Raw genomic sequence first — 16651 nt, 5'->3', positions numbered from 1 at the left:
ATTATTAGTATAAGTGTGATACTATTAGTACAGGTGTGATACTATTAGTACAGGTGTTATACTATTAGTACAGGTGTGATGTTATTAGTACAGGTGTGATGCTATTACTACAGGTGTGATATTATTAGTATAAGTGTGATACTATTAGTACAGGTGTGATGCTATTAGTACAGGTGTGATATTATTAGTATAAGTGTGATACTATTAGTACAGGTGTGATACTATTAGTACAGGTGTTATACTATTAGTACAGGTGTGATGTTATTAGTACAGGTGTGATGCTATTAGTGCAGGTGTGATAAATATTAGTATAAGTGTGATACTATTAGTACAGGAGTGATGCTATTACTACAGGTGTATGATCACACATTACATAATATACACAAGTGAGCAGTTATTAGTACAGGTGTGATATTATTAGTATAAGTGTGATACTATTAGTACAGGTGTGATATTATTAGTATAAGTGTGATACTATTAGTACAGGTGTAATGTTATTAGTACAGGTGTGATGCTATTAGTACATGTGTGATATTATTAGTATAAGTGTGATACTATTAGTACAGGTGTAATGTTATTAGTACAGGAGTGATGCTATTAGTATAAGTGTGATACTATTAGTACAGGTGTGATGCTATTAATACAGGTGTATGATCACACATTATATAATATACACAAGTGAGCAGTTATTAGGGAAATCCCCGGGGCTGTCAGCAGTAGATAAATAGTGACAGCGCAGAGAGTCAGCGCTGCAGAGGGACGGACCCCTCACATCACAGGAGCAGACAGGTGAGTGCAGGTAACTGCAGATCTCTCTACCTCATAGACGTGAGACTGTCACACTGATATCTTATATTACACATCACAGGAGCAGACAGGTGAGTGCAGGTAACTGCAGATCTCTCCACCTCATAGACGGGAGACTGTCACACTGATATCTTATATTACACATCACAGGAGCAGACAGGTGAGTGCAGGTAACTGCAGATCTCTCCACCTCATAGACGGGAGACTGTCACACTGATATCTTATATTACACATCACAGGAGCAGACAGGTGAGAGCAGGTAACTGCAGATCTCTCCACCTCATAGACGGGAGACTGTCACACTGATATCTTATATTACACATCACAGGAGCAGACAGGTGAGTGCAGGTAACTGCGGATCTCTCCACCTCATAGACGGGAGACTGTCACACTGATATCTTATATTACACATCACAGGAGCAGACAGGTGAGAGCAGGTAACTGCAGATCTCTCCGCCTCATAGACGGGAGACTGTCACACTGATATCTTATATTACACATCACAGGAGCAGACAGGTGAGTGCAGGTAACTGCGGATCTCTCCACCTCATAGACGGGAGACTGTCACACTGTTATCTTATATTACACATCACAGGAGCAGACAGGTGAGTGCAGGTAACTGCGGATCTCTCCACCTCATAGACGGGAGACTGTCACACTGATATCTTATATTACCCATCACAGGAGCAGACAGGTGAGTGCAGGTAACTGCGGATCTCTCCACCTCATAGACGGGAGACTGTCACACTGATATCTTATATTACACATCACAGGAGCAGACAGGTGAGTGCAGGTAACTGCGGATCTCTCCACCTCATAGACGGGAGACTGTCACACTGATATCTTATATTACACATCACAGGAGCAGACAGGTGAGAGCAGGTAACTGCGGATCTCTCCACCTCATAGACGGGAGTCTGTCACACTGATATCTTATATTACACATCACAGGAGCAGACAGGTGAGTTCAGGTAACTGCGGATCTCTCCACCTCATAGACGGGAGACTGTCACACTGATATCTTATATTACACATCACAGGAGCAGACAGGTGAGTGCAGGTAACTGCGGATCTCTCCACCTCATAGACGGGAGACTGTCACACTGATATCTTATATTACCCATCACAGGAGCAGACAGGTGAGTGCAGGTAACTGCGGATCTCTCCACCTCATAGACGGGAGACTGTCACACTGATATTTTATATTACACATCACAGGAGCAGACAGGTGAGTGCAGGTAACTGCGGATCTCTCCACCTCATAGACGGGAGACTGTCACACTGATATCTTATATTACACATCACAGGAGCAGACAGGTGAGAGCAGGTAACTGCGGATCTCTCCACCTCATAGACGGGAGTCTGTCACACTGATATCTTATATTACACATCACAGGAGCAGACAGGTGAGTTCAGGTAACTGCGGATCTCTCCACCTCATAGACGGGAGACTGTCACACTGATATCTTATATTACACATCACAGGAGCAGACAGGTGAGTGCAGGTAACTGCGGATCTCTCCACCTCATAGACGGGAGACTGTCACACTGATATCTTATATTACACATCACAGGAGCAGACAGGTGAGAGCAGGTAACTGCGGATCTCTCCACCTCATAGACGGGAGACTGTCACACTGATATCTTATATTACACATCACAGGAGCAGACAGGTGAGTGCAGGTAACTGCGGATCTCTCCCCCTCATAGACGGGAGACTGTCACACGGATATCTTATATTACACACCACAGGAGCAGACAGGTGAGTGCAGGTAACTGCGGATCTCTCTCCCTCATAGACGGGAGACTGTCACACTGATATCTTATATTACACACCACAGGAGCAGACAGGTGAGTGCAGGTAACTGCGGATCTCTCCACCTCATAGACGGGAGACTGTCACACTGATATCTTATATTACACATCACAGGAGCAGACAGGTGAGTGCAGGTAACTGCGGATCTCTCCACCTCATAGACGGGAGACTGTCACACTGATATCTTATATTACACATCACAGGAGCAGACAGGTGAGTGCAGGTAACTGCAGATCTCTCCACCTCATAGACGGGAGACTGTCACACTGATATCTTATATTACACATCACAGGAGCAGACAGGTGAGTGCAGGTAACTGCGGATCTCTCCACCTCATAGACGGGAGACTGACAGACTGATATCTTATATTACACACCACAGGAGCAGACAGGTGAGTGCAGGTAACTGCGGATCTCTCCATCTCATAGACGGGAGACTGTCACACTGATATCTTATATTACACATCACAGGAGCAGACAGGTGAGTGCAGGTAACTGCGGATCTCTCCACCTCATAGACGGGAGACTGACAGACTGATATCTTATATTACACACCACAGGAGCAGACAGGTGAGTGCAGGTAACTGCGGATCTCTCCATCTCATAGACGGGAGACTGTCACACTGATATCTTATATTACACATCACAGGAGCAGACAGGTGAGTGCAGGTAACTGCGGATCTCTCCACCTCATAGACGGGAGACTGTCACACTGATATCTTATATTACCCATCACAGGAGCAGACAGGTGAGTGCAGGTAACTGCGGATCTCTCCACCTCATAGACGGGAGACTGTCACACTGATATTTTATATTACACATCACAGGAGCAGACAGGTGAGTGCAGGTAACTGCGGATCTCTCCACCTCATAGACGGGAGACTGTCACACTGATATCTTATATTACACATCACAGGAGCAGACAGGTGAGAGCAGGTAACTGCGGATCTCTCCACCTCATAGACGGGAGTCTGTCACACTGATATCTTATATTACACATCACAGGAGCAGACAGGTGAGTTCAGGTAACTGCGGATCTCTCCACCTCATAGACGGGAGACTGTCACACTGATATCTTATATTACACATCACAGGAGCAGACAGGTGAGTGCAGGTAACTGCGGATCTCTCCACCTCATAGACGGGAGACTGTCACACTGATATCTTATATTACACATCACAGGAGCAGACAGGTGAGAGCAGGTAACTGCGGATCTCTCCACCTCATAGACGGGAGACTGTCACACTGATATCTTATATTACACATCACAGGAGCAGACAGGTGAGTGCAGGTAACTGCGGATCTCTCCATCTCATAGACGGGAGACTGTCACACTGATATCTTATATTACACATCACAGGAGCAGACAGGTGAGTGCAGGTAACTGCGGATCTCTCCACCTCATAGAGTGGAGACTGTCACACTGATATCTTATATTACACATCACAGGAGCAGACAGGTGAGTGCAGGTAACTGCGGATCTCTCCACCTCATAGACGGGAGACAGTCACACTGATATCTTATATTACACATCACAGGAGCAGACAGGTGAGTGCAGGTAACTGCGGATCTCTCCACCTCATAGACGGGAGACTGTCACACTGATATCTTATATTACACATCACAGGAGCAGACAGGTGAGCGCAGGTAACTGCGGATCTCTCCACCTCATAGACGGGAGACTGTCACACTGATATCTTATATCACACATCACAGGAGCAGACAGGTGAGTGCAGGTAACTGCAGATCTCTCCGCCTCATAGACGGGAGACTGTCACACTGATATCTTATATTACACATCACAGGAGCAGACAGGTGAGTGCAGGTAACTGCGGATCTCTCCGCCTCATAGACGGGAGACTGTCACACTGATATCTTATATTACACATCACAGGAGCAGACAGGTGAGAGCAGGTAACTGCGGATCTCTCCACCTCATAGACGGGAGACTGTCACACTGATATCTTATATTACACATCTCAGGAGCAGACAGGTGAGTGCAGGTAACTGCGGATCTCTCCATCTCATAGACGGGAGACTGTCACACTGATATCTTATATTACACATCACAGGAGCAGACAGGTGAGTGCAGGTAACTGCGGATCTCTCCACCTCATAGACGGGAGACTGTCACACTGATATCTTATATTACACATCACAGGAGCAGACAGGTGAGTGCAGGTAACTGCAGATCTCTCCGCCTCATAGACGGGAGACTGTCACACTTATATCTTATATTACACATCACAGGAGCAGACAGGTGAGTGCAGGTAACTGCGGATCTCTCCACCTCATAGACGGGGGACTGTCACACTGATATCTTATATTACACATTACAGGAGCAGACAGGTGAGTGCAGGTAACTGCAGATCTCTCCGCCTCATAGACGGGAGACTGTCACACTGATATCTTATATTACACATCACAGGAGCAGACAGGGGAGTGCAGGTAACTGCAGATCTCTCCACCTCATAGACGGGAGACTGTCATACTGATATCTTATATTACACATCACAGGAGCAGACAGGTGAGTGCAGGTAACTGCAGATTTCTCTATCTCATAGACGGGAGACTCTCACACTGATATCTTATATTACACATCACAGGAGCAGACAGGTGAGTGCAGGTAACTGCAGATCTCTCCACCTCATAGACGGGAGACTGTCACACTGATATCTTATATTACACATCACAGGAGCAGACAGGTGAGTGCAGGTAACTGCAGATCTCTCCACCTCACAGACGGGAGACTGTCACACTGATATCTTATATTACACATCACAGGAGCAGACAGGTGAGTGCAGGTAACTGCAGATCTCTCCACCTCATAGACGGGAGACTGTCACACTGATATCTTATATTACACATCACAGGAGCAGACAGGTGAGAGCAGGTAACTGCGGATCTCTCCACCTCATAGACGGGAGACTGTCACACTGATATCTTATATTACACATCACAGGATGAGACAGGTGAGAGCAGGTAACTGCAGATCTCTCCACCTCATAGACGGGAGACTGTCACACTGATATCTTATATTACACATCACAGGAGCAGACAGGTGAGTGCAGGTAACTGCGGATCTCTCCATCTCATAGAGGGGAGACTGTCACACTGATATCTTATATTACACACCACAGGAGCAGCAGGTGAGTGCAGGTAACTGCGGATCTCTCCACCTCATAGACGGGAGACTGTCACACTGATATCTTATATTACACATCACAGGAGCAGACAGGTGAGTGCAGGTAACTGCGGATCTCTCCACCTCATAGACGGGAGACTGTCACACTGATATCTTATACTACACACCACAGGAGCAGACAGGTGAGTGCAAGTAACTGCGGATCTCTCCACCTCATAGATGGGAGACTGTCACACTGATATCTTATATTACACATCACAGGAGCAGACAGGTGAGTGCAGGTAACTGCAGATCTCTCTATCTCATAGACGGGAGACTCTCACACTGATATCTTATATTACACATCACAGGAGCAGACAGGTGAGTGCAGGTAACTGCGGATCTCTCCACCTCATAGACGGGAGACTGTCACACTGATATCTTATACTACACACCACAGGAGCAGACAGGTGAGTGCAAGTAACTGCGGATCTCTCCACCTCATAGACGGGAGACTGTCACACTGATATCTTATATTACACATCACAGGAGCAGACAGGTGAGTGCAGGTAACTGCGGATCTCTCCACCTCATAGACGGGAGACTGTCACACTGATATCTTATATTACACATCACAGGAGCAGACAGGTGAGTGCAGGTAACTGCGGATCTCTCCACCTCATAGACGGGAGACTGTCACACTGATATCTTATATTACACATCACAGGAGCAGACAGGTGAGTGCAGGTAACTGCGGATCTCTCCACCTTATAGACGGGAGACTGTCACACTGATATCTTATATTACACATCACAGGAGCAGACAGGTGAGTGCAGGTAACTGCGGATCTCTCCACCTCATAGACGGGAGACTGTCAGACTGATATCTTATATTACACACCACAGGAGCAGACAGGTGAGTGCAGGTAACTGCGGATCTCTCCATCTCATAGACGGGAGACTGTCACACTGATATCTTATATTACACATCACAGGACCAGACAGGTGAGTGCAGGTAACTGCGGATCTCTCCATCTCATAGACGGGAGACTGTCACACTGATATCTTATATTACACATCACAGGAGCAGACAGGTGAGTGCAGGTAACTGCGGATCTCTCCACCTCATAGAGGGGAGACTGTCACACTGATATCTTATATTACACATCACAGGAGCAGACAGGTGAGTGCAGGTAACTGCGGATCTCTCCACCTCATAGACGGGAGACAGTCACACTGATATCTTATATTACACATCACAGGAGCAGACAGGTGAGTGCAGGTAACTGCGGATCTCTCCACCTCATAGACGGGAGACTGTCACACTGATATCTTATATTACACATCACAGGAGCAGACAGGTGAGCGCAGGTAACTGCGGATCTCTCCACCTCATAGACGGGAGACTGTCACACTGATATCTTATATTACACATCACAGGAGCAGACAGGTGAGTGCAGGTAACTGCAGATCTCTCCGCCTCATAGACGGGAGACTGTCACACTGATATCTTATATTACACATCACAGGAGCAGACAGGTGAGTGCAGGTAACTGCGGATCTCTCCGCCTCATAGACGGGAGACTGTCACACTGATATCTATCTTATATTACACATCACAGGAGCAGACAGGTGAGAGCAGGTAACTGCAGATCTCTCCACCTCATAGACGGGAGACTGTCACACTGATATCTTATATTACACATCACAGGAGCAGACAGGTGAGAGCAGGTAACTGCAGATCTCTCCACCTCATAGACGGGAGACTGTCACACTGATATCTTATATTACACATCACAGGAGCAGACAGGTGAGTGCAGGTAACTGCGGATCTCTCCACCTCATAGACGGGAGACTGTCACACTGATATCTTATATTACACATCACAGGAGCAGACAGGTGAGTGCAGGTAACTGCAGATTTCTCTATCTCATAGACGGGAGACTCTCACACTGATATCTTATATTACACATCACAGGAGCAGACAGGTGAGTGCAGGTAACTGCGGATCTCTCCACCTCATAGACGGGAGACTGTCACACTGATATCTTATATTACACATCACAGGAGCAGACAGGTGAGTGCAGGTAACTGCGGATCTCTCCACCTCATAGACGGGAGACTGTCACACTGATATCTTATATTACACATCACAGGAGCAGACAGGTGAGTGCAGGTAACTGCAGATCTCTCCACCTCACAGACGGGAGACTGTCACACTGATATCTTATATTACACATCACAGGAGCAGACAGGTGAGTGCATGTAACTGCAGATCTCTCCACCTCACAGACGGGAGACTGTCACACTGATATCTTATATTACACATCACAGGAGCAGACAGGTGAGTGCAGGTAACTGCAGATCTCTCCACCTCATAGACGGGAGACTGTCACACTGATATCTTATATTACACATCACAGGAGCAGACAGGTGAGTGCAGGTAACTGCAGATCTCTCCACCTCATAGACGGGAGACTGTCACACTGATATCTTATATTACACATCACAGGAGCAGACAGGTGAGTGCAGGTAACTGCGGATCTCTCCACCTCATAGACGGGAGACTGTCACACTGATATCTTATATTACACATCTCAGGAGCAGACAGGTGAGTGCAGGTAACTGCGGATCTCCACCTCATAGACGGGAGACTGTCACACTGATATCTTATATTACACATCACAGGAGCAGACAGGTGAGTGCAGGTAACTGCAGATCTCTCCACCTCATAGACGGGAGACTGTCACACTGATATCTTATATTACACATCACAGGAGCAGACAGGTGAGTGCAGGTAACTGCGGATCTCTCCGCCTCATAGACGGGAGACTGTCACACTGATATCTTATATTACACATCACAGGAGCAGACAGGGGAGTGCAGGTAACTGCGGATCTCTCCGCCTCATAGACGGGAGACTGTCACACTGATATCTTATATTACACATCACAGGAGCAGACAGGTGAGTGCAGGTAACTGCAGATCTCTCCGCCTCATAGACGGGAGACTGTCACACTGATATCTTATATTACACATCACAGGAGCAGACAGGTGAGTGCAGGTAACTGCAGATCTCTCCACCTCATAGACGGGAGACTGTCACACTGATATCTTATATTGCACATCACAGGAGCAGACAGGTGAGTGCAGGTAACTGCAGATCTCTCCACCTCATAGACGGGAGACTGTCACACTGATATCTTATATCACAGGAGCAGACAGGTGAGCGCAGGTAACTGCAGATCTCTCCGCCTCATAGATGGGAGACTGTCACACTGATATCTTATATTACACATCACAGGAGCAGACAGGTGAGTGCAGGTAACTGCAGATCTCTCCACCTCATAGAATGGAGACTGTCACACTGATATCTTATATTACACATCACAGGAGCAGACAGGTGAGTGCAGGTAACTGCAGATCTCTCCACCTCATAGACGGGAGACTGTCACACTGATATCTTATATCACACATCACAGGAGCAGACAGGTGAGTGCAGGTAACTGCAGATCTCTCCACCTCATAGACGGGAGACTGTCACACTGATATCTTATATCACACATCACAGGAGCAGACAGGTGAGTGCAGGTAACTGCAGATCTCTCCACCTCATAGACGGGAGACTGTCACAATGATATCTTATATTACACATCACAGGAGCAGACAGGTGAGTGCAGGTAACTGCAGATCTCTCCGCCTCACAGACGGGAGACTGTCACACTGATATCTTATATTACACACCACAGGAGCAGACAGGTGAGAGCAGGTAACTGCAGATCTCTCCATCTCATAGACGGGAGACAGTCACACTGATATCTTATATTACACATCACAGGAGCAGACAGGTGAGAGCAGGTAACTGCGGATCTCTCCACCTCATAGACGGGAGACTGTCACACTGATATCTTATATTACACATCACAGGAGCAGACAGGTGAGTGCAGGTAACTGCGGATCTCTCCACCTCATAGACGGGAGACTGTCACACTGATATCTTATATTACACATTACAGGAGCAGACAGGTGAGCGCAGGTAACTGCAGATCTCTCCACCTCATAGACGGGAGACTGTCATACTGATATCTTATATTACACATCACAGGAGCAGACAGGTGAGCGCAGGTAACTGCGGATCTCTCCACCTCATAGCCGGGAGACTGTCACACTGATATCTTATATTACACATCACAGGAGCGGACAGGTGAGAGCAGGTAACTGCGGATCTCTCCACCTCATAGACGGGAGACTGTCACACTGATATCTTATATTACACATCACAGGAGCAGACAGGTGAGTGCAGGTAACTGCGGATCTCTCCGCCTCACAGACGGGACACTGTCACACTGATATCTTATATTACACACCACAGGAGCAGACAGGTGAGTGCAGGTAACTGCGGATCTCTCCACCTCATAGACGGGAGACTCTCACACTGATATCTTATATTACACATCACAGGAGCAGACAGGTGAGCGCAGGTAACTGCAGATCTCTCCACCTCATAGACGGGAGACTGTCACACTGATATCTTATATTACACATCACAGGAGCAGACAGGTGAGTGCAGGTAACTGATCTCAAACAGATTTCTATAAATGTGGCCTTGGAGCATGATACTGACATACAGGGAGGGATGCCCAATACCCAGATACCTCTGTAACATTCTCTCAGGTGACCTTTAGTGATGTGACCATGAGCCATTTAAACCCTGCACTGACCACGGTATATCAGGGTTTTTGATCAAACCTAAAGAGACAGCAGATGCCCCAAATTTCTCTTCTTCTGACACTCTTTACATACAGATATAATATCCTTGATCGCTCACTGATTGTCATAGAAACCTGGACGGTTGCGATAGTCAGCAGCAGCCTCAGGGATCTTTACTACTGTGAGTGTCACTCACTGACCTTTCTTTATCTACTTAATTGTATCCCTATGTGAGTGGTTACCGTCGCATTACAAATACCCTACCTTGGTACTCATCTCCTGACCTAAAAATTACATAAATAATTTAAACAATAACTATTATTATATACATAATTGTGTAGTGTAATTTATAGTGTTCCGGACTGTACCAGAGCAGGACAATTCCTCTTTGGTGACAAGATTCCAGGTATAACATATTTGGCTTACTAAACTTCCCTCATTGTCAAGTTGGGATTAGAATATTGAGAAATTGACAAAATAGCAGTATACCCTACCCATAACACTGCTCCTCCCACTTGACAAATCTCAGGAGTCTATTACACTCATAGGATTGTACAAAATTATTCTATAAAGTTATTTTTACTTTACCTATGACATATATGTTTGATGTTGTGTGTCTGTCTGTCTAAAAATCCCTATTTTAAAATGTTCATTAAAAGTTACATTTTATAATTATTCTTTGAAACACTATCTTTTTTGACAATTTAAAGAGTGCCCCCAAACAAAAGAGAGTACTTTTTCTTCTTTTACTTTGGTACTTATTCCTACTCTCAGGGGAGCACCGCCACGTCATCACCCACCGTACCAGCGGTTCACTACTTTACAGTGGTAATTATATCTGTTACACCTTACTTTAGTAATAATTGCTATTACACTATAAACAGAAATCTCTAGTGTCACTTGTGCTCAGGTCATCCCTCTCCAGAACCCCCTCCCATCCCCTTCTCCCTTATCAAATACCGCTGCCTGTTTCCCCAGGTAGTGAAACCCTACTACAGGTTATATCCGTCTCTCACAGGTGCTGGAACCAATGGTACTTATATGTTAGTTGGGCGCCCACTAAGGTATTTGCTTAGTTTTCCGCGTCCGCTCTCCACGCTTCGGGCACGGTGGTTCGCTGCGCTTGCCACACTATATAAAATGAACTCCATGCCGACATGGATAGTGGGGGTATGAGCGTACTAAGTAGAGTGGGCGCCCAACTAACATATAAGTACCGAACCAATTAGCCAGCTCTCAGGCTGAAGGACTAAAACCCAAAAGGGGCTTCAGGGATGCCCCCCCCCCCTCTCTTCCCACCCATACCAATAGGATCCGCGCCCCACCCCCCCCTCGTCTGGGGCGCTCCGGTGCCTTGCACCGGCCCTGTTTACACCAAGGGTTCCGAAATTTCTTGTGTCAGCCATTTCCATGGTGACCATTTGTGTGTATTAACCTTTTGCCTATGTGTCGACCTAGACACTGTCAACTATTAATTCCGTACCAACTAAAGGGTCTGCCTGCTCCGGGAGCCACCTATTCTATTCTCCCTCTATGGGGGTCGTGGACCCTCACGAGGGAAAAAAGCCGATGGCCGTCGGGAACCCGACTGTCTGTGTTTTGACAGTCGGAATCCCAATGTCGGGTAAATGCACCCGTCTTACACAGCAGTGGTGATCCCCCAGAAATTAATTAGCATTTTCTTACCTACTGCTCATTGCCTGGGGTTACGTGCTCATTGCCAGGAGGTACTCACTCATTTTCGTAGGTTACATATGCTTGCTGACAGAGATGTCTATGCTAATAGCCAGAGGTTTCTATGCTCATTGCCCAGGGTTACATGCTCATTGCTAGGGGTTACATGCTCATTGCTAGGGGTTACATGCTTTTTGCCAGGGGTTACATGCTCATTGCCAGAGGTTTTTATGCTCATTGCCAGGGGTTACATACTCATTGCCAGGAGTTTCATATTCAATACCAGGGTTTACATGCTCATTGCCAAGGGTAGCATATTCATTACCAGGGTTTACATGCTTATTGCCAGGGTTACATCCTCATTGCCAGGGGTTACATGCTCATTGCTAGGGGTCACATATGCTCATTGCCAGGGTTACATGCTCATTGCCAGGGCTCAAATATGCTCATTTCCAGAGGTTTCTATGCTTATTGCCAGGGGCTACCCGCTCATTGCCAGGGGTTACATGCTCATTGCCAGACAATTCCATGCTCATTGCCAAAGGTTTTGTGCTCATTACCAAGGGTTACTTTTTTGTTGTTGGGGTTACATGCTCGTTGCCAGGAGTTACTCGTTGTCTGGGGTTATATGCTTATTGACAGGGGGTTTCTTGTTCGTTGTCAGGTGGTTACATGCTGTTTACCAAGGGTTACTACTCAGAGTGCATCAGCGCTCCCGGAATCCGCACTTCTGGGTAGTGCTGGGCGCGCTGCCTTCCCCTGACAGATGCTAGAGGTCTAGTAGGACCTGGCTGCCTCCTAGAAGGTGACAGTCATTTTGGGAGGTCCTTTGTGCAAATTCTATGCCATCCGCATGGAATCTGCGGAGACCCAGCCTCCCCCACACCATGGATTACAGCAGTAGGCACAGCCCCAGCATCTATTGTGCCGGCACTGTGCCCCCTGGCCCAAGAACTCCAGGCTGCAATAGAAACAGAAAAAAATCAGTAGGTGCTCCAGGCAGCCTATGGTGGGTACATCCACAGTGGTGACCCTACACCCTAACAATGGAAACAAAACAATACATTATTGGGTGTTCCCTCCACTTGGGCCTTAGTATAGGAATAGTACGTCCCTGTATGGAAGGGGATGGTCCTCGTCGATAATAACAGTGTGAAGGGTAATTGTGGGATCCATCGTGTCTTGACCACAGCGCTACTCTATTTCACGCTGCTTTTTCCTGAGCTTCCTTTGGTGCTTTCCATATAAAGGAATCGGGTGCAGTTGCTTGGACCTTGTTTGCTTCTGATTTACTTTTCTATAATGGTTTATGTTGTGAGGGGTGTAGAATTCACCATCCTAAGATGGATCAGATGGGTAGGGGACATTGGTTTACCTTATGTGCTCACCTTAATCGGCTCATTTGCAGGTGTCTTTGGCAATGCGATTTTTGGTGTTGCTCTCCTAGGTTGCTTGGTGCACGCTGATGGGTCTGTGCTTTCCAAATTTCAGTTTGCAGCTGTTTAAGTGTTGCTTGGCTGTACTAGGTTAGTGTGACTCAGCCTATGGGACACACTCCTGATGCAATGGTAAGGCTTCTTGTGAAGTAGCTACTGGGTAATAGGATGAGCCGATTACAAAGTTAGGTAGATGGGAGTCTTCCACTTTTTAGGGACATGTCCGTATCTTGTGCTAGTTAGGACAGGTGTCTATTTTGTGTTTGAGAAACCCATGGCAAGTCCAATGCGGTGGGAGTTGAAGGACCTGCTAAATGTTTTCCTCCACAGTTCTCAGCAATTCAACCACATTTGGGTTCCCGGAGGCTTTTTTCTCAAGTGAGGTTTTTAACCTTTATTTGTGGTTTAATTGCTGTTTTGCGTGGTGGTTTGTTTGTTTGTGGTTTTAGTAGGGGCGGGTTTTTCATTTGCTTTGGTTGATGGTTTTTCTCTGCTCCTTATTGGTGGGTCACAGACGGATCACATGAGGTGGTCAGTTGGGCATTTCTTTTGTCCATTGGGCAGTGTGTTCTGGGCTGGAATGAGAGGCTGCTGAGTTGCAGTAACCTCTGCTCCCTTCTCAATGTGATGCTGCAGTGCTAAACAGCAGCCAGTAGTAGTGGGCATCAACCACTACTCAAAGCATCTATACTAGGGCTGGGCAACACCGGCCCTCCAGATGTTGATGAACTACACATCCCAGCATGCCTTGCATCAGTTTCAGCATGGCCACATAGCAAAACTAATGCAAAGTATCCTGGGATGTGTAGTTCATTAACATCTGGAGGGCCGGTGTTGCCCAGCCCTGATCTATAATAAGGTGTGCTACCACATGTGTGTGACGATATGTGCATGTGATCACCACCACATGGATCCATCCCTGGTTATGAGAGGTGATTACTAGTTTTGCACTCTGCCTTCAGTCTTCAGCAGCACACTTTCATAATTTATGATTCTCCACACCATAGCAGAGAGGCAGGAGGTCTAAGGCCCACAGTACATCACATTCTGGGCCTTATTCAAGTTCACTCTTTCTAACAAAATCCTTCTTAGATGGACAGAACCATGTGCACTGCAGGTGGGGCAGATGTTACTTGTGCAGAGAGAATTAGATTTGGGTGGGGTTTTACTTCAAAGTGAGATCTATATTGCAGTGTAAAAATAAAGCAGCCAGTAATTCTCTCCGCACATTTTACATCTGCCACCCTGCAGTGCACATGGTTTTGTCCATCTAAGAAGGATTTTGTCAGAAAGGGATCCCGGCGTTCAAAATCCTGACGCCGGAATCCCGAACACCGAAATCCCGACAAGGGGGGGGACGTGGATCGCCCCCCCTTGCGGGCTCGCTACGCTCGGCACACTAATTTATTCTCCCTCCGAGGGTGTCGTGGACACCCACGGGTGGAGAAAGTGTCGGGATTTCGGCGTTCGGGATTCCGGCGTCGGGATTTTGAACGCCGGGATCCTGACCTCCGGGATTTAAACTGCATCCCTCAGAAAGAGTGAACTAGAAAAAGGCCCATAGGTAGTACTGATATTATTATGTGTTTGCTCTTCTTCAGTGTAGTCGATTAGTTGGTTGGGCAGAGTTTCAGGGCTCACGCAGCAGCAAACGACCGCTGCTGAGCGGGCCTTACTGAATCAGGCCCATTGTACTATATTATATGTACATAACATATACAAATACATTTTTTTTTTGCTTTTTTCAGACAGAAAGATGGAAACATCCCATCTAAACAAGACCTCGGCCTCTCACACGGTATTCCTCCTCCTTGGGTTTCCGGGGGTCATAAGATACAGACCTCTTCTCGTTATTCCATTCTCCTCCATATACGCAGTGATACTGGCTGGTAATTCTGTGGTCATGGCTATAATTGTACTGGAGAAAAGTCTACATTCGCCCATGTACATTCTCATCCTCTCTCTTCTGGCGGTCAATGTCCCTTACACCACCGCAATTATACCCAAGGCCATCTTGACGCTGGTGGGGCTCAACCAGATCACTCTGTCTGGATGCTTGGTGCAAATATTTACCGTGTATTCAAGTTTTGTGGCTGAAAGTACCCTATTGCTGGTCATGGCTGTGGACAGGTACCTAGCCATCAGCCGGCCATTGCAGTACTGGCAAATTATTACAAAACATTTTGTTGCCCACTTTATGTTAAATGTGTTTCTTCGTGCAGGTGTAGTTGTGGTTCCTCTGCTCACCCTGGTCTCCAGCCTCCAGTATTGCAGGTCCAACATCATCTATCACTTCTACTGCGAGAACACCATGCTCTTCGAGCTAGGATGTGGCAACATTGCCAAAACCAAGGTCATAGCGCTCCTGTTGAGGACTGGAGTAAGTCTGTGTGACATCAGCATTGTCTTCCTTTCTTACCTTAAAGTCCTTCAGGCCGTCATGAAGATCGCTGTGGGAACCGCCCGACACAAGGCCCTGAACACCTGCGGCACACACCTGTTGGTTGTGGCACTGATGTACGTCACCGGGATCATATCTGTAATCCTGAACCTACCAGACGTCTTCTCCTCGTACAACGTGCAAAATATTTGCAGCGCAGTTTATTATCTGCTCCCGGCTACCGTCAACCCATTTATCTACGGCCTATGGATGTCAGAGATTAAGGACAAGTTACTGAGACACTGGAGGAAGGGAAAGCTCTCTCTTAAACAGGATAATGAGGGAAACATGTAATGCAGTGGTTTCCAAACCTTCATGACTCACGGTGACCTAGAGTATCAGCTTTTTTTCATGGCACCCCAAGAATAAAAGTTTTTGTATTGATGAATTCGGATAAAATGAAATGAAGTAATTTGTGCTCCCCTGTCATCCGTGGGGTCAGTTGTCCACGTGTTATTGGCCGCTACTAGCACTGCTATTGCCTATCACTTTGATCCTAAATAATTAGATTTGGTTATGTGCCAGCAACTCACGGAACTCCTTCAAGTGCCTTGCGTCACCCCAGGATGCCTATGCATATAATTTGGGAACCACTGATGTAATACCTGCAGCTATTTAATGTATTACAGGTTGAGTATCCCGTAT

At 46.7% G+C, this 16651-nt stretch overlaps 1 protein-coding gene across 1 annotated transcript; it reads left to right on the top strand.

The window, feature by feature from the left end:
• Nucleotides 1-15322: 15322 nt before the first annotated feature.
• LOC146058630 (olfactory receptor 52B4-like) lies at nucleotides 15323-16300 on the top strand. The gene has a single exon (XM_083170904.1). It carries the CDS (start codon nucleotides 15323-15325, stop codon nucleotides 16298-16300), a length of 978 nt encoding a protein of 325 aa, XP_083027030.1.
• The last annotated feature ends 351 nt before the right edge of the window (nucleotides 16301-16651 follow it).

Source organism: Crinia signifera, chromosome 2, assembly GCF_055691185.1.
Source record: "Crinia signifera chromosome 2, ASM5569118v1, whole genome shotgun sequence".
Classification (NCBI taxonomy): domain Eukaryota; kingdom Metazoa; phylum Chordata; class Amphibia; order Anura; family Myobatrachidae; genus Crinia; species Crinia signifera.
The sequence above is the reverse complement of the archived record's forward strand: the minus strand, read 5'-3'. Positions and strand labels throughout refer to the sequence as shown.